At 38.0% G+C, this 17,760-nt stretch overlaps 2 protein-coding genes across 2 annotated transcripts in view; both read left to right on the top strand.

The window, feature by feature from the left end:
- Positions 1 to 7,581: 7,581 nt before the first annotated feature.
- lactb2 (lactamase, beta 2) lies at positions 7,582 to 11,650 on the top strand. The gene is made up of 7 exons (XM_044135111.1): positions 7,582 to 7,822; positions 8,568 to 8,728; positions 8,857 to 8,977; positions 9,104 to 9,282; positions 9,948 to 10,096; positions 10,697 to 10,784; positions 10,878 to 11,650. Exons 1-7 carry the CDS (start codon positions 7,701 to 7,703, stop codon positions 10,919 to 10,921), a joined length of 864 nt encoding a protein of 287 aa, XP_043991046.1. The 5' UTR covers positions 7,582 to 7,700; the 3' UTR covers positions 10,922 to 11,650.
- Positions 11,651 to 12,839: 1,189 nt separating this feature from the next.
- Positions 12,840 to 17,760, top strand: part of LOC122841636 (nuclear receptor coactivator 2-like) — a 55,446-nt gene continuing 50,525 nt past the window's right edge. Inside the window, exon 1 of the mRNA XM_044135110.1 lies at positions 12,840 to 12,992. The gene's annotated coding sequence lies outside the window, so the exon portion shown is untranslated. The remainder of the gene's footprint in view (positions 12,993 to 17,760) is intronic.

Raw genomic sequence — 17,760 nt, 5'->3', positions numbered from 1 at the left:
CTTAGCACCATTTGCCTGTGTTGCACTCTGTCAAAGTTAACCTTAAATTAATTTAGTGAAACCTAATCACCACCTCTACATTCATGACTCGTCATTCCTGCTCTGTTTTCTCTCATCTCCTCCTTCTTGTCCTCTAAATCAATGTTTCCCTGCTTCTCTCTTCATCTCCTTGCTTGGCATAACTACTTTTTTAATTTGGTCTCACATTAAGATCGGGGAGGAGAAAGTTAATTACAAAGCATTTTGAATTATGAATTGCAGTACAGTTTTGTAACATATTGCCTCGTTTCTCACTGAAGCTGAGATGAGAATCTGCAGGTATGGAAGGTGGGTGCAGCGTTCGGAGTGCTCTTCTATATTAGATGAATTTTATATTAACTCGATATCATCTTCTGACAGATGAAGGCCTTTATTCCAAAATGATATAGAAATTAAAGATGAAGATTAAAAAAGTGCTAAGTGACATTCCTTATAGGCATTTTTTTCTTGCTTAGCTGTAAGTTATTGCTCTCTTTGATTGCAGTCATTTCAAACTTTCACACTTTACATTATGTTGATCCAAGATTAAAATTTTATTCAATTTAGTTTTATTATTAAAATCCCTAATTTTTGGATACACATTTCAAAGTGCTGTGTTTGTTGTTATTTACAAACAAACCATAAGTAAAGATGTTGCTAAACCTTACTCACTGTTTGACATTAGGATTAGTCACGCAGAAGATGATTGAAGGAAATAGAAAAAGGTGGTTAAGTCAAGCAGTCTGGGTCACAAGTCCACTCATAGTGCAGAAAACTGCACACACTGATGTCTATTCCTGCTGTGAAGATAGAAGCTGATGCATCTGAAATCATTAAACAAGAAACATACAAGTTGACTCTGAAACAAATCTAAGCTCATATGGTTCCTTGTTGCTGTGGCACCACTTTTATTTTAATTGCTGTTGTGGGCAGCTGGACAGCAAAAATACGAATGTCAGGAACGAGAACAAAGCTTTCCACGTTCTTCTGTATTTCCAGACTAAGTCTGCTATTCAACTAATTTGCTGAGGGAATTATTTTTTGCAGATGATCCAGCAGTTAATGTCAAGATAAATGAAGATTTACTTCAGGGTGGCACCATGTCTTGATTTTGGACTTTCCCCAAGCCGTATGGAAACAGGTCCCTGGACAGGATGTGGATTCTTTCTTTTGCTGACATCAGAATAAATCAGAATAAATCATCTATTGCTTACTTTATCTGGCTTATCAATCTTAGACTTCCACCATCTCAACAAAGAGTTAAAAGCAAGCACATTGGTAAGACAGGTACAGTCATGCAAAACAGATCTAAAGTCCTCAGATGTTGACCTTCAGAACAAGCAGCTCATTCTGACCGTTCAGAAAGAAATACTTCCGGTCCATGACTCCTCATGGGTCCACTACTAAGAGAGCCGAAGTCAGACAGCTTATTATAAAGTTGTTTCAAGACCTAGGTTTTTCACGAAAGCCCAACTTTCACATTAAGCTTTTAGCCACTGCTTGGCGAAAAGCATCAGAGTCAATATCCAAAGCAGAACTCCCCGGCCGGTCCTGAGTCTAATGGTGTCCAGGTTCTTGTTTCCTCAGAGTGGGACAACATCGGCTATTTTGGTTGTTTCCATTGCAAAAACAGGTCATACAGTGGACCTGTTCTGAACCCTGAAGTTGCAGGTCTATAGAACAATACAGAGTACGGTTACAATGGAGATATTGGTGTCACACAGGACAGTCCATTTATTGGGGGACAAAAAAACATTGGTGCTTGCAACAAGTACAAAACATACTAGTGTTTCATGTTTGTGGTCGCACTATGATGACACCATGTTCCTAAGATTCAGATTTAAAAAAATGACAAGTTCAGTTTCTCAGAATTGAAGAATCACATCAAAAATGAAGAATGTTTTTTTCATTTTTAATGATGGAATAATGATGGATCGACAGCACTAGGACTCTCCTCTTGCTCTGATTGGCTGTTTTTGACAGGAATGGTGCATTCCTTCAGATCACATTGGACATGTTTGTAATTTTTGGTCTTTGCAGCCCTCCTCTGGCAGGGTGAGGTCAGTATGGCTACAAACAGACTCAGAAGCAGGGACGCAGGTTTACTGAGAAATTAGACTCCCACTTTCACACTCTATACTCTTCCTGAGCCCCTTCACCCGCCCTCCAGTCATTTACATTTATATTGAATTAGAAGCCATGGTGGAGAGCGAGTGGAGGCAGCCGAAACTGATTATAATGGGAGATTATGGGCCGACTGCACCACCATTATGTCGTGTAATTACAAAGAGCTGGGTGGTGGGGGGGCAGGAGAGGGAAGGGGCACTGGATTCCCAGATGCCAGGATCTATTTCATTTAGGGAAATACTGTCTCTGCTTTCTCCTCCACTTATTCTACCTGTAAATATTATACAGGGCTGATTGCCTCCTGCTGTTACATCGCTTTTTATGGGTCACAATTTATTGAAGACAAATATCACACGAGGCACTAAGGAGGATGTGTGGATTCTCCCCTCCATAAGGTTTTTACAGCTGCAGCTCAACCCACTTTATAGCTTCATTTGATTGCATTGATCTGGTGGTGTAATGCATGTAGGATTACTGGTCATGCTCTCTAGAGAGGCTCTAATGGCTTCAACATAATGTAAGGCCTGTTGGAAAAGATCATCCATTGTGTTTCTGCTTATAAACTAGGTGGCAACTTGAATGAAGAGTGTCTAGTAATTCTATTGGCAGTTTGAGTAAATTCTGTATTATGGGAGCAGTAATGGGGAGGGATGCACTGCTAACTTAAACAGGAAATTACAGGGAGCGCAAGTCAATTATATGCTTACATTTAAAAAGCAACTAAGAGTTAAAAGCCAGCATATAACACTACCTAATTTACCCAGCTCCCATCAAATCAAATCAAATACAATTAACTCAATTTGCATGGATGTTTGAACAATATGTCTCACAGCACTTTTAACACCTGGACAGAAAACAACATTTGTGGGTGATGGAGTCTCATCCAGGATCATATGGAGCTGTTGCAGAACATTAAAGGCGATCCACAAGTTATCTCTGGCAGACAATTAACACAAACCAGAAAGCAATTGTGTAGCTAATGATAGGTTTAAAGAAGAGAAGCAAAGACAAGGTTTCCATTTTTTCTAACCTCATTTAAAGCTTTACAGGCTGGATCAACACTGCACACCAATGCCAATATATCAGAGTTAATCAATAAGCACAAATACTTTAAGGTCAGGGGTTTAAGGTTTTCTTGAATTTATACACCCAACTAAAGTTTTAGTCGCATTACTTGCAAATAGTTTGTTTCTTGCAGTCAATTGAAAAACAAAGTAAAAAAGTGTTTCATGTGTTTTTTTCTGCAACTTACACTTGAGTTGTTTGAGTTCTTTAATACAATCGTACATAAAAAAAAACAACAACTGAACAACAAAAATATGTTAGCATTTAATGGCTATTTAATGGCATTACATTGCTTAAACTTCCCCAATTACCTTTTTAGTTCAGGAAAGTAACCTGACAGTAAATATGTGTGTTATCTATTGTCACCAATATTTGGGGTCAGAACTTTTAAAAAGATTCTGAGCTCAAAAGAGTTGTCTTACTTGACTCAAGATATACACAAACAAAAAAAAAAAAAACTGAACATGGAAGAACAGGAGCACCAAAAATGTTCCATTATGCAATCAGATTGAAAGTGATTAGAATGACACAAAACAGATTAACAGCGAAGCTTTATCAAAGTACAGAACTGATTTAAGTCTTAAGAACAGTTCCTCTGTCAGAGCTCAACTTTCTAACATTTTCCTGCTTCAGCACATCTGATTCAGACATCTGCTCATCAATAATCAACAGGATATTCTTACAGACACATAAGATGATTTTAAGGACTTATTGCATGAACAAACTTATTTATGTGTGATTTTAATTTAATTTCTGATTTAAATACAAAATTGTGGTTTTTGACAAGGGCAGAATGTCAACAAAGATTTACACACATTTGTAAAGGAAATGCAGTTTGTGTTGTTTGATTACCTAATGCACTAATACCTCCCAAGACAGCTCCAGCTGTAAAGAGGTTACAGTATCCCAGCTTCCAGCAGACTGCTCTGCAGAATAAACTTAAGAATTACACAAATCAATGTCCACACTGCCCCCCCTTCTTTCTTTGCTTTTGTATAACGGCAGTGCAGAAGTCTTCTGGTGCTGCACAAGCTTCCTTCCTAATGGCTTTTATTGGCTGTACCTTTGAAGGTGTTAACAGACAGGGGAAGATGGCAGAGGGGTTTTCACTGTGGCTGCAGATCATTCTGCCATTCTAAAGCCGACCTCACAAAACCATGGATTTAAACTGAACAGTGTAGTGTAACACTCCCAAAGCTCCCCAAAGGGTTGCTGTTGCTCTGACTATCAGCAGTCCAGCAGATAGAGCGGGATCTGCTGTTCATTATCTGTTCTCACTCAGGGATCATTGGATGATGTTCAGAGCAGTTAGCACATTAGAACAACATGATTTTCTCAATACCGTGAGCACCCAGGAGGAAGTCTGCTCGCCGCAGGAGTGTAATCTCAGCATCTTATGACTCCCACATATAATATGGTAGATAATTAAACTAAAGGGCAGTCAGTAATGCTTAGGAGGGTTTCTAACTACCCAAATTAGTTTGTATGTATCTAAATGGAGAGTACTGGAAGAGTTTTCTCAATTCTGCAGAATAAAAGCTTCAGCAGTTCCATTATTATCTTTAAAAGCATCTGGTGGACAATCTTGCATGTTAGTCAAAGACATTTAAAGCAATGCAGACTCCATTAGGGACACTTCTCCTGGTGGTTATGTGCAGGATGTCGAGCCACCGATGAGGATAAGTGGGAACCTTTGAGTGATTGTCTTTGTTCATTTTTTTGGGGATGTAGTTCTGAAGTTTCCTCAAGTTATGAACTACAGCGTGTTGAGTGTGTCAGTTCCTCCACAGGTTTATACATTCTCCACCAGATGAGAGAAATATGTTCTCTCTCACAGGGCAACATGAAAAAATGACACCATTCTGTTCTTGCAGTTTGTTCTTGATGCTGAACTTTTCTCTGCTGTGGGCTCTGACAACCACTGCGCCATTAGTCAGAAATTTGAAGTGGCGAGGTTAGTATTCTGATTCATGCAGCAGTATGAAACCATGAAGGGCTCTGTGATGACTTCCCAGGAGTTTGGCTCTTGGGTTTCTTGTAAAGTATAAAATGTGCTGGCCAGAGAAACTCAAGTAAAAGAACAAATCTCTCTGTTCTTGCAGAATATGTGCAAGGAGGTCTAAGGTCTGCGGCTGTTTCTTTACCAGAAAAGGTGAAGTGCTCCTTCCAGGCAGGAGGCCAGTCTTTGCCTCAAGCAGAAGAGTTAAACTACTTTAGTGTCTTTTTTGAAAGTGATGGCGGAATAAAATACAAAACTGATAAATGGAGAGGAGTTTCATTTGCTGTTATGCAGGCTTTGCTCCTGTCCGCTGTGGTGAAGAAAAACCTGAACATTACAAGAATCATAACCAAAAGGTTCTATTTCAAATGAGCTTCCTTTCCAAAGCATGGCAGGGGCAAAATGATGGGGTAAGGCTCTTGTACTTTAAGTCCTTTGTTGTTTTGTACCTTTATATATCAATGTCTATACAATATCTATAGACAAAGCATAGAATGCAGAATCAAGAAATGACTTTAGGTTTGTTTCCTTTTGAGAAATCAGAGTAATTTTCTGCTCTGGTTTTTCTAGCCTCTGCATTTTTCACTGCAGGAAACAGAACTAAATCAGACAAGCTGGTCAGATATCTGCCTTGGTATCAGCCCTGCTAGGGAGGCAGTACTTTTTGGATAGGACTTGAACTAAACATAGAGTTTCATGGTGGGAGGATTCTAAATATTTCTCACTGGTTGAATATTCTCAGTATTTTATTTCAGTCCTCCACTGCAGGAGTTCTGCAGTTTTGTTTGCAAACATAACATTGAAACCCTGTCAATCAAGATGAATATCACTGTATTTTACGGAGTTTGCTTTCAAATACACTGATATGATTTGTCAACATTAGCAGAAATATTTAATTATTAATGCATAAGCTTTTGCTTTTAACATCTTTCTAGAGACTAAATCTCTCTTCAAACCCCTTGTAAGAGTTGTTTACTGACAAGAAACATATTTTACAGTGTTTATGTTCAGACTGAAGCCCAGGAGTGTTAATAATTTATAAATTTTAGATTAGACAGGAGCAGGCATCTTATGGCAGCAGCCAAGCACAAGGTGTGGCGAGGAGAAACATCCAGCAGATCAGTGGGTGATTGCTAACTTTCTCTGAGTTAAAACTGAACAAAAAGTCAGCAAGCCCAAATTCCAACATCTGTCTAAAAATGTGTTCACCGTAAAAGACAAATAGATTTCAGCTTGTATCATTCAAATAAACTGAAAAAAGTACACTAGTAATTTAGATCCAAAAGTTTTTATTTTCATTATTGTTTGACTATTAGATCAATACAACACAAGCTTAAAAATGCCACCAACCACTGTCCAATAAGAAACATTTATTTTGTCTTTCAGGAGTAATGAACGGTTATTACAGGCATTCAGTCATAAAGTTTTATTACTTAAACTTTGAGAAAGCTTTAGAAACGTTAACGTTGTTAAACTCATTTAGGATCTATTTATGTCGCACGGTGTCACGCTATTTTAAACGTGTGACTATTACAAAACATCTGCTTTAAACTGATTTCTCATTAAAAAAAAAAACATCTTTATCACATAAAAACAATCGAGAGGCAAACAAATTGTATAAACTGATCAATGGCTCCTCCTAGTGCTTTTTTTACTGAACTGCACGCAAAGCTTTCACATCTCCGGCCAGGAACAGCTGTCTGTAAGAAGATAATCATGCAGAAATCACGGAAAAAAACAAAACAAACGGAAATGACAATTGCACAATGCAGAACGAGATTTTTATAATAGTCAATTAGTATTAAAAAACGACCCGACATTGTGACAAGGTATAAATATAGTTAACACAGCAGCAACGAGGACCGGAAGTTCCATGGTTAAACATAACCTAACTTTTTATAAGTGGTTTGATAAAAATGCCATAACAAGAAATTAAACCCAAACGATTAGATCATTGAATTTAAATCATTTTACATTTTAAATTAGGCTTGCTTTTGGAACATAGATAAGTTCCAAAACCTGTTGCTTGTTTTCTGTAAAAGTTTCAAAATAAAATAGATAATACTGGAAACGTTTAATTTTTACATTTTTATTTTTGTTTTAAATATTTTTAAAAACTGATTAATTATACAATTAAAAATTTTCATATTAGGACACATAAAGCCCTAAACAAAGCCGAACTTGCTAACTTCATATTTCCATTTTCACTTATATATTTTTTATTTTAGAGTATATACTTTTCTTTTTAAAAAATATAATATAATTGTAAATTATAACTTTTTATTTTAGCAATGTTTATTTGTCTTTTTTTTTTAAAAAAAAAACAAAACATTGTTTTAAAAATATATTCAAACCAGACATTTTATTTTGAAGTGGGCACATCCACCGGAAGTAAACACGTGCGTTTCCTGTTTTGCGACGCTTTAATGGTTCTATTTTGAACTTTTACCTCTTTAATTTTATTTTTTGCTGTAGAGAAAGCGTCGTAGCGATGAGCGCCATTATTCCTCGGATAGAGCAGCTGTCTGCTAGAGTGGTTCGGGTTCTAGGCTGCAACCCGGGCCCAATGACACTGCAGGGAACCAACACCTACCTGGTCGGAACCGGGCAAAGGTGACTGCTGTCGACACTTTAATTCATGTTTTTGGGCTTTTATCGTTGTTTTATTTAGAAATAACCGTTATGAAGCCTGAAAAACTGAACATGCTACTTTCAAATCTTGTCAACCAAATTCAGCGGGAAAAAAATCCTGAATAAGCAATACTTGCTCAAAAATACAGAAAATGTGTTTAATTAGTATGAGGACGAGTGCATTATGAACTGTCAGTCTCTGTTGATTGCGTAAGCTTTTATCCCCTTACGATGCCCCCTAAATCACACCCAGGGCATTACAATTCCTGCAGAAATCGTATTTTGGGGAAATAGTTATTCATAAAAGCAGCCAAATGGTCCATGCTAACTCTGGAGGATCAGGTAGGAAAATAGGACAAGTATTAATCATGCACTCCACAAACCTGACCTTCATGGAGCAGTGATACAAAGAAAACTGTTTGACTTCATTCAAAATGCTGTTTAATAGAAAACTAACCATCATGGTTAACCAGCATCCCCACAGTGAAACAGCAGCGGCTGCATCATGATGTGGGCAAGCTGGTCAGAAATGATGGGACGATGAATGGTGCTAAATTCTAGAAATCTTTGAAGATAATTTTGCATTAACTGTTTCTTTTATGTAATAAAAGATGGCTTGTAACATTTCAATATGTCACTATTCACTAACAGTTATTTGCTGAACGTAAGATCCTTGAACTTCAACCAAACCAAAAAACATTGAATTTCTTTCTGACTTTGGTTTCAGACGTGTGCTTATAGACACTGGAGAACCTGCTATTCCTGAATACATCAGCAACCTGAAAAATGCTTTGGGACAGTTCAGCACCAGCATCCAGGAGATCATCGTCACTCACTGGCATCACGACCACACCGGCGGAGTGGAAGACATCTGCAGAGATATAACCGGTTTGGTTTGTTTCTGTGGGTTCAAACAGACCTGGGCTGTTTGATTCTGTTTTTAATCATTGTGTGTTTCTGAATGATTGCTTACTGAAGGGGATGGAATGAATGAAAACAGTTTTTCTATCCTGCAGGATCTGATGTCAGGGTCAGCAAACTCCCACGCGCCACCCGGGTCACAGAAATGGCTGGAAGCAAGACGTATTCTTACCTAAAAGACGGAGATGTTATCCAGACTGAAGGAGCCACTCTCAAGTCAGTTCACATCTTTCACTGGGAATTAACTTATCGAGTAAACTAAAAAATAAGTTACAACTTCTAAATGTGAAGCATGTTTGAATGGGAGGTCAGTTATAGCTGAGCCAAATTTCCACGTTTCAGAGTGCTTTTCACCCCAGGCCACACTGACGACCACATGGCCCTGATGCTGGAGGAGGAGCGGGCTATCTTCTCGGGAGACTGCATCCTGGGTGAGGGCACGGCCGTGTTCGAGGATCTCTATGACTACATGAAGTCTCTGAAGATCCTGCTGGACACACAGGCTGACCTCATTTACCCCGGTGAGTGGAAAATTAGCTTTGGCAACAGAAAGCTATTCTTTGGACACGTTGCAATGTGATGTCGCAGATGCTTGAGCCCGCCCCCCACCTCCCTGCTGCGGGGCAAAAAGCTGCTCAATGACACTGACAAGCATTGGTTTTAGCTGTTAAGTTGTTCACATAACATGTTAAATCTTAAGTGAATGCATGTTATGTAAAAGAAAAAAAGGGACGCAGTGCTTTTCTACTAATTGTCAACACTCCAACAAATAGATAACAAGATCAGGAAGAAGTTTTAATCAAAAAAATAGCAAGGAAGATAGAAGTAGATCAGTTTTGGGGTCTGTGTGTAGCAAAGCTGACACAGAGAACAAGGAGCAACTTTTCTGATTTTTTTTTTGGTTTTTTTTTTGGTGCACTACACTAATTATAATAATACCTTCATCTCCAGGTTTCATTTAGTCAATGAAATTGTTCGACCTCGGCTGTGCAGCTATAAATGGCAAGTAAAAGAAATTGTCTTTTTGCCCTCCAGCGTTGTGTGCATGCCTGAAACCTCCATATGTAGACAATAACATGCAATGTGTGTATACTAAACTGCTGAGAGCCAAGAACACCAAGTTTTTCTCTACACCGCTGGGTGGTGACAGTGTAGATAGCACTGTTTTCCTCGTGTTCCTGTGCAGGACACGGACCTGTGGTTCAGGATGCTGGCGCCAAGATCAAACACTACATCACCCACCGAGACCAAAGAGAACAACAGATCCTGGAAGCTGTTCAGGATGGAGCAGGAAAGCCTTTTTCTTCAATGGAGCTTGTAAAAATAGTCTATAAGGTCAGGAAGAATGCTTGTTCTCTTTGAAGCTTTTTATTTTAAGTTCTTGAAAGCACACAGGTGTGAGTGGTGCAGAGCTCGTTATTATGGAGCATGCTAACCATAAATAAACACACATAGTCTGCTTTTCTAAGTTAGATTTGTCTATCAAAAAACCTCACAGTTTTGCAGAACCAGAGTTGGTACAGGTATATTTAAAAACAAAAAAGTGTAAGCGATCCAATTGTTTTTATTACAAACTTTAAAATGAAAATGACCTTCCCCTCCCTGAATATTTCAACACATTACAGGAATCATATTGTTATTCCCGCCATGCATGTTTTATTTATTTTGATAAACAGACTTTCAGACTCGATTCAGCAAAGGCTTTCAAGTTATTGTGCATTATTTATTAAAAGTACTCAGTATCCTCCTTTTAACTTTCACACTGTCTGTATTTTGCAAAGTCGGAAAAATTTTCTGATGAATTTGTCTGTCTTTTTGGTGAAGGTTATCTGAACATGAATGGCCAAACTTTCATGTCCGTCTTAATTTCATTCCATACTCTGCATTGTGTTCAAAGAAACATTACATTTAACCTTTGTGCCTGTTTTTCTCCAGGACACCCCTGAAAACCTGCACCAAGCAGCTAATGTCAACCTGGTTCATCACCTCAAGAAACTGGAGAAGGAAGGCAAGATCACTCTAGGTATTTTATCACTTCCTCTGCTGCAATAGCGAATGCAATCCATAAACCAATTCAGTTCTCATTCCGGTCTAATGCAAACATGTGTCCCCCCAGTGGATCACTCTTCTACGAGCAGCAAGTGGAGAAGTAATCTATGATATCCAGCCAAACTTGGATGAAATAATGTAAACAAAACGTGCAACCTGAGTGATGAAAATCCATCCTGACGATGTCTGGGAATCCTTTTTGAAACCAAGTGATCATATTATTATTATATTACAAGTGATTGATGTAATCGAAAGCCTGTGAATGGAAAGTATGGCATGTTTTTTTTTAAACATGTTGCTTTACATGTTTTAATAGGGGTAAATATCTTGTATGCTGTTGCTTGCATCACAGATTTAAAATTAACCAAAAGGTCATTTACAACCTTGACTTAGATATCTCCCACAGAGTGAGCTCCTGTCTGCTTGAATTTTCCAGTCTCTTAAAAATTATTTTTATCATACATATTTTCTACAGACTTTTCCTGCCCAACCGAAAATTTATCTTACTCTTAACTGCTTATCAGTTATCTTTATGCCTTCATGCAGATGGATTTTTATTTATTTTTTCACAACTGTGGTTATTATCTTTTACATTACCAATTTCTCTCCTTAACTTGGTGATTTTGTCCCCTTAACACTTGTTCTGGACTATAATGTGATGTCTGTATGAAAAAAGGTGAACTCGTATCCAGGTTATCACTAGGTGGCAGCATTTGTTTAATAACCTGATCTGTCAGTTGTTTTATATGAAAAATTTAAGTAAGGATCCAGTAATATGAAGTAGAGTAAAAAGGTTCTATTTTTCTTGATGAGGTGGTAAATAAATATGATTCACATTGAGACTTATTGTCTGTCTTTAATGCATGTGGTATGTGAGTTAATGCATTTTTCATTGTTAAACTAATGTTTAACTAATTTAATTCTAATAAAATATGAAATTTGGAGTTTGAACAGCTGAACACGATTCCAACTAAATCATTATGAAGAACCACTATTTTGAGTTGGGTGACCTCTTGAACTTTGTGGATCTCATCTGTGTCTACATTGCCTCATGGCGCTGATGCAGTCTGACTACATCGGGACTTTCTTTGTGTTAGTGCTGCTGTTTTGAACACAAACTTTTTTTTGCATTTGACTGGTGATTTTACTTAAAGTTAGCAAATGTCATTATGAAAGACTTTAACGACCGATACATGGAGAACACACAGGTCAATGTAAAGAAAAAAAAAAATCTGAATCTGCAGGAGTTGTTCCTAGAAGGTTCCTGGAGGGTTTTTGAAGAAACTTCTCGTTTTTGTTGCTAGAAATTGACTAAAAGATTTTTAGACAAAATATAGCCCAAAATTTAGGAAACTGTCTGCTTTTTAAGATAAAGGAAATGACACTTTGTTTCATTAAAATGAGCAGATAAAAAAAAATAAAAAAATCCCAACAAAATTATTTTGCGCTGGAAAAGCAAAATGACCCCCCAAGTACTTTAAATTTTGGGATTGTGGCAAAAAGTTTGTACAACTCTACCCTAATGCTTAACTGGAATATTCAGTATGATGTTCTGAATGTTATTTACTGTATTATTCAGAAGATTGGTTGCAATCTCCCAATTTGAACTTCAGGAATTTTGAGGAAATGTCCTTAAAGGTGGCTTGTAAAGTTATATCAATCATGAAGGAATTAGAATATAATCCTTAAAGCGTTCCCTAAAGACTGATTTTAACTTTGACTTTCAGAAAATGCTCTTGAATGGGTTGTTTTGTTATTTTCAACGCTCAGAATTGGAATATATATTAAATCTTTTAATATAAGCTAATATAAATGACATAATTTCAAAACAGCAAATGTTCTTATCCGTTTTCCCCCCCACAGCGAGCAGCGTATTCATTTACAGCCACAAAGACTTGCTTTCTCAAGTTCAATTTTAAACTTTAGATGCAAAGAAGCGGTGTGGAGCTGAGCTGGTGGTGTTACAAGAAGAGAGGAGGTGGAGGTGTAGCGGGCACGAGGAAGAGGAGGAGAAGGAGGAGGAGGAGGGGGTCTACTAGTAAAGATAAACAGCCGAAGAGCCTCTGAGCTAGATGAACATGGCGGCTCCGGTTCTGGACGCTCCTGCCGCTCCGTCCCGCTGACCGTTACAGCACCGACGAAGTCACCGCTCTACAGCCGCCCATGGCACCTCAACTCCCAGGTAAGTCTCTGCTCGACCCCCCCTCTGCTCCTCCAGTCCCACCCCCTCGATAATTTCCAGCACCGACAGTGGTGGAGGGGCTTGTGCAAAGTGTCTGTCAGTTAACATCAAGGTTAACCTACTTTAGGCTTAATTTATTTTGTGCTGTCTACTGCGCGACAGTAAGGATATGACATTTATGGTGCGATAATAAAGATTTAACATGGGAATAACAACAGCCTTCGGGAAATAACGATTCTGACCGAGAGAAGCGGCAGCTGCGGGGTTTTATTTATAAGCGTCGCTCTTTTCGTTTAATTCTTTCAAGTTGGGTTTAATCGCTAACAAATTTTAACTTGTTTGAGTTCAACATGGATGAAATATGACTGAGAAGGGGACACTCATATTTACACTTGACATCTCAAGTTATTCCGTGACAGGTTCGTTTATCTAGGACTTCCTCAAACATCTCAACCATCAATTCAAATCAACATAATTCACAACTTCCGGTTTGAGGTTTCAAAATAAAACGCGAAATAGTTCTGATCCCTAAAATTGAATTGTATTTTACGGTTTCACTTAGATTGGTGTGAACAGAAGTGATTATTTTTCAGTACTTAGATTCAGGAAGTTAATTTAGTTTATTTTTGATACATTATTCACGCATTGATATATTTCAAGGGTAAAGTTATGACTTGCAGTGAAAAACCACAATTCTGTACCTCAGAAAAGTTGAATGTTTCCCAAGACTGTTTAGAATTTTTAATAAAGAAATTTCTGCATTCTGACAAGTATTTCTATACTGAGTTCAGTATTTGGTTGAGTCTCTTTTTGCATGAATAGCTGCATCAGTGAGATGTGGCACAATAGTGCTGAAGATGATTAGCCCTGGTTTTGTCTGGGATCTCTCCTCTAACCTTTGGTTAAAAAAAATCATAGATTTAGTATGATGCTAAGGTTGAGGAAAGTTTTTCACATTTGCCAAAAACCATGTTGATTCCCAGGACTTCTGGAAAAACAGCAGCACGACAATTCACAAAAGTGGAACTTTTTGGGAGGTGTGCTTCCAATTACAATTGGCATAGAATTAAAACTAAATTTGGAAAAACAACATCATAGCAAATCAGGCGGTAGTAGTTTTGTAGTCTGCATCCTATTTGCTTTTCCAGGGCCTGCACATAATTTATAGAACCATAAATTCTGCTGGATATACCACAATATCTTGAAATAAAAAATCTAGGCATAGGTTTGTGTCACTTAACCCTAGCGAACAATTCTCCAAAGGCAACAAGTTCACAACTGAATAGTTCAAAGTAAACAAGTACATCAATAAAATAAAACAAAATCAATTGAGTATTTTGGAGAGGCATAGTCAAAGTCCAGACTTGTGGTTTGACCTTCTTCAAGAAATTCAGTATTTTTAAGGATCATTTTCATAAATACTTGTACATTTTTATGCAGCAAGTATCTTAATATTATTTATGACTTAATATGCACTTATTTTGAAAGTACATATCTGGTGTTCCTCTAAATAAGAAAGTGATCTTTATAGAGATTTGTTAGGAAGTTGCTAGAAAGCATTAATACAAAATCTAATGAAGTGTCAGGTATTTTGCTGTTTTACCTTATGTGTACTTTTCTTTTTAATAATTTATGTAAATCAATAATAACACTGTGCAGATGTTGGAGGAGTTTCTGGACTGTTGACCCAATATGTTTTTTTTTTTATATAACCAATAAGGAGTTCATCCTCTTTTAATGAAAGGTGACAGATTTCTGCACAGGTCTTCTGGTGTTGCTGAGGAGTCCCCTGCACTCTGTTCAGAATTCACAATCCAACACGAATGTCATGTCTTAAAAACACATTTTTTATTGATATATGACTGCATGTTTTGCATTCTTTGTGGTGGCTGGTTAAAGCTCTTCGAAGGCAATTGACATACCAAAACATAAATCATTTGTACCGCAGAGAGTATTTTCCTTTATTTTCCCAGTGACATTCTTTCTCTCAGAATCCCATCTATCACATTGTGCTTGAATGCATTCTTGGATCATGGCATCTGATGAGGATCGTGACACCGGCTAAACGTGTTATTCGGGTTATTACAGACTAGAAATTAAGTGCAGGCCCTGCCTTATTGTTTAACTCTGAGGTTTCGCTCTGTCAGCGGAGGAACAAGAATGCGCCTGTGTTTGCTGTTGCACTGGTATATTCATGTAAGAAACCTGTCAGTTTGCCTTTGTGATGGGTGCCATCTGACTCGTTTAGTTGTGTTATCTTTGAGGGCTGGACTCTTGATTTAGTTTTTTAGGCCTTTTTAAAGGTATATTTGCTCTTCACACCACCCAAAGGTGAACTTTGTAAAGGCTTACAACATGTATAGCAGGTTTCCAAAGCCTCTTGGCGTTTAGCCTCCTGTCTTGGAGGATACCTGATTCTTCAGATGCTTTGTTCCCTTGTTAGGAATTTGGAGCAAGTGTGAACTTTGACTGTTCCACAAGATGAAAAAAAGCTCTTCCACTGTTTGTTGTTGTTCAGGGATCCACCTGGATGTGACATAATTGTGTTTTCCAAATGCCTTTGGTATAATTAACCTTACTTTCACTGCCAGGGTAGTAATTTCACCCTTGAAGCATGTGGTTTAGAAAAGTGTTTGTCTATTCTAAAACCAACCTGTAGTCCTGCTGGAAGAGTGCAGGAATGTGCTCCAGATCAAGATCTTAACTTCAGGATGGCAGCTTGCCCAGGGAGGGATCCTTAGCGGCTTGAATTGACTGAACCACGTGAGAGATCAAGTGACGTTCTGGCCAATGACAGACAGACAGGAGGAGGAAGGGGTGAGGACTGGCTGGCTGTACAAACAGCATCATTGCAGACAGTGAAGTTATAAAACAATATGGCTAATGTCTCACTGAGCCCTGGTCAGTTCATCATTTTATAGTTGGAGAAAGTATGGCACAACTACATGCCTGCTAAGACATCACTGGTGATAAGACAGAGTCTCATTGAAGTGGTGATGCATGGTGGTGGCAGCATCATGGAGAGTGAAGAGTTTATGGGAAATTCGATTGAGCTAAATTCAAGCTATTCCATAGAGACGAATGGACACAATTTTAGCGTTAAAGACTTTTACCTGGAGTTCCAGAGAAAGGCACACCACACAACAATTAGACGATAAGTTATTGACTTATTGATAATAATCAGCTAGCCATTCATGCTTTTAACATGCCGCTAGCTAAACAACAGTTAAATGGCATAATAATTCATTGCTCCTGTTAAAATAACATAATAATATATTGTAATCTAGTAAATATGATGTTGATTAGTGTTTTGCCCAAGGACACTTTGATTATGGTGCGAGAAAGTTATGGATATCGGAAATATCCATAATTTTTATTCACAGTGGACACCCAACTATTCATATTTCAGCTTTTTGCAGATTCACCTTAGTATGGATTTTTCTGTGGAGTGTGACTCCAAATTATCTGTGGAAAAATTTGTGAATTTTCCTAAAATATTGGAAGACAGCGTGGAAATGCAGCTAGGTGACATGCTGTGGGCCGTCGTTTGCAAAGTTTTGTTGAAAAAAATATGGCCAGTTTACATCAAGTTTTACTAGTGAAATCTAGCACTGCAGTACGGAAGTTGCATTTATGTGTCTAACATCTCAATGGTGTTAGGGATATCCATCTTCTGTAGTTAAAGCTCACGTTTAGCTTTAGTTTCCATTTTGTGATAACTTTACTTCTTCTGAAACTGTAATTGTTTGGCTGTTAGGTGTTTTTCTTTATTTTGTTATAAACCTTTTCAGTGTGTGGTGAACCACAAACTACCCTCTGCTGCCATGTGTTGAACTCTTAATAACAGTGTTACCACATGAAACAAAAAGTACAAACAATTTCTATAAAAAAACAGCCTTATTGTAAATAACCCTTGATATGTTGAAGTTCACCATTTTGGCCACCATCAATTTAACTTCATTTTTACTTCCTTTTTTCCAGGATTGTTGATGCATTTATAGACTGACAACCAAATCTATTATATTTTGCATATTGGTCTTTTAGGGATAGTTTGGAAGCAGTGTTTTGCCCAAGGACTCTTTGATTATGGCACTGGGCAAACCGCAGTGTAATCAACAACCTTGTGATTGTGAGACGTCTGTAGCCATTGCCACTGCAAATTATCTTCAAGTTTTAACAGAATTTCATGTTTGGTCTTTTCCTAGAAACTACTTTCCTTCTGCTTCTTATCCTCTTTACTTCACAGAGCAACATCCTCACTCCAATTACTGAAATCCTAATAACCCATCAACCAACACTCAAGTAAATGCATCTTTTCCACACAAAAAGAGATAACTTTAGCGTGTGTGTGTTTCGAGGTCCACTTTGTCCATGAAGTTCCACACGTCCGGTTCATTTTTACATTTATTTAAATGTACCATGGGCGTGTGTCAGCTTGTCTGCTAATCTATGTTTGTTTACGTCTAGGCTTTCTTGCTGCCACTAACTAATCAACCGCACGCTGCTCCTGGCTTTCTGTCACGTAGCAGAGACAGTCGTCTTCCAATGTCTAATCCTCCTGGGACCAAGTGCTCTAATTAACTATCACAGGCACATGCACAGACGCAGTCACTCACTCACTCACTCCCAGAGCCGTGCCATGGCCCCTTTCAGAGCCACAATCACAGCAACATTTTCTCAGCAAAGTTTAGTAAGAGCCCCCATAAGGACACTTAAGAGTGTTATTTTTAAATTCTAGCAGGCACATGGACTTTTTTGGATAAACTAT

Source organism: Gambusia affinis, linkage group LG12 (genome assembly GCF_019740435.1).
Source record: "Gambusia affinis linkage group LG12, SWU_Gaff_1.0, whole genome shotgun sequence".
NCBI classification, from domain to species: Eukaryota; Metazoa; Chordata; class Actinopteri; order Cyprinodontiformes; family Poeciliidae; genus Gambusia; species Gambusia affinis.
The sequence above is the reverse complement of the archived record's forward strand: the minus strand, read 5'-3'. Positions and strand labels throughout refer to the sequence as shown.

Coding starts and splice junctions, on each gene's coding strand:
- lactb2 (XM_044135111.1), top strand. CDS start 7,701: ATGAGCGCCATTATTCCTCGGATAGAGCAGCTGTCTGCTAGAGTGGTT. Junction 7,823..8,567: donor CTGGTCGGAACCGGGCAAAG/GTGACTGCTGTC, acceptor CTTTGGTTTCAG/ACGTGTGCTTATAGACACTG. Junction 9,283..9,947: donor GGCTGACCTCATTTACCCCG/GTGAGTGGAAAA, acceptor GTTCCTGTGCAG/GACACGGACCTGTGGTTCAG.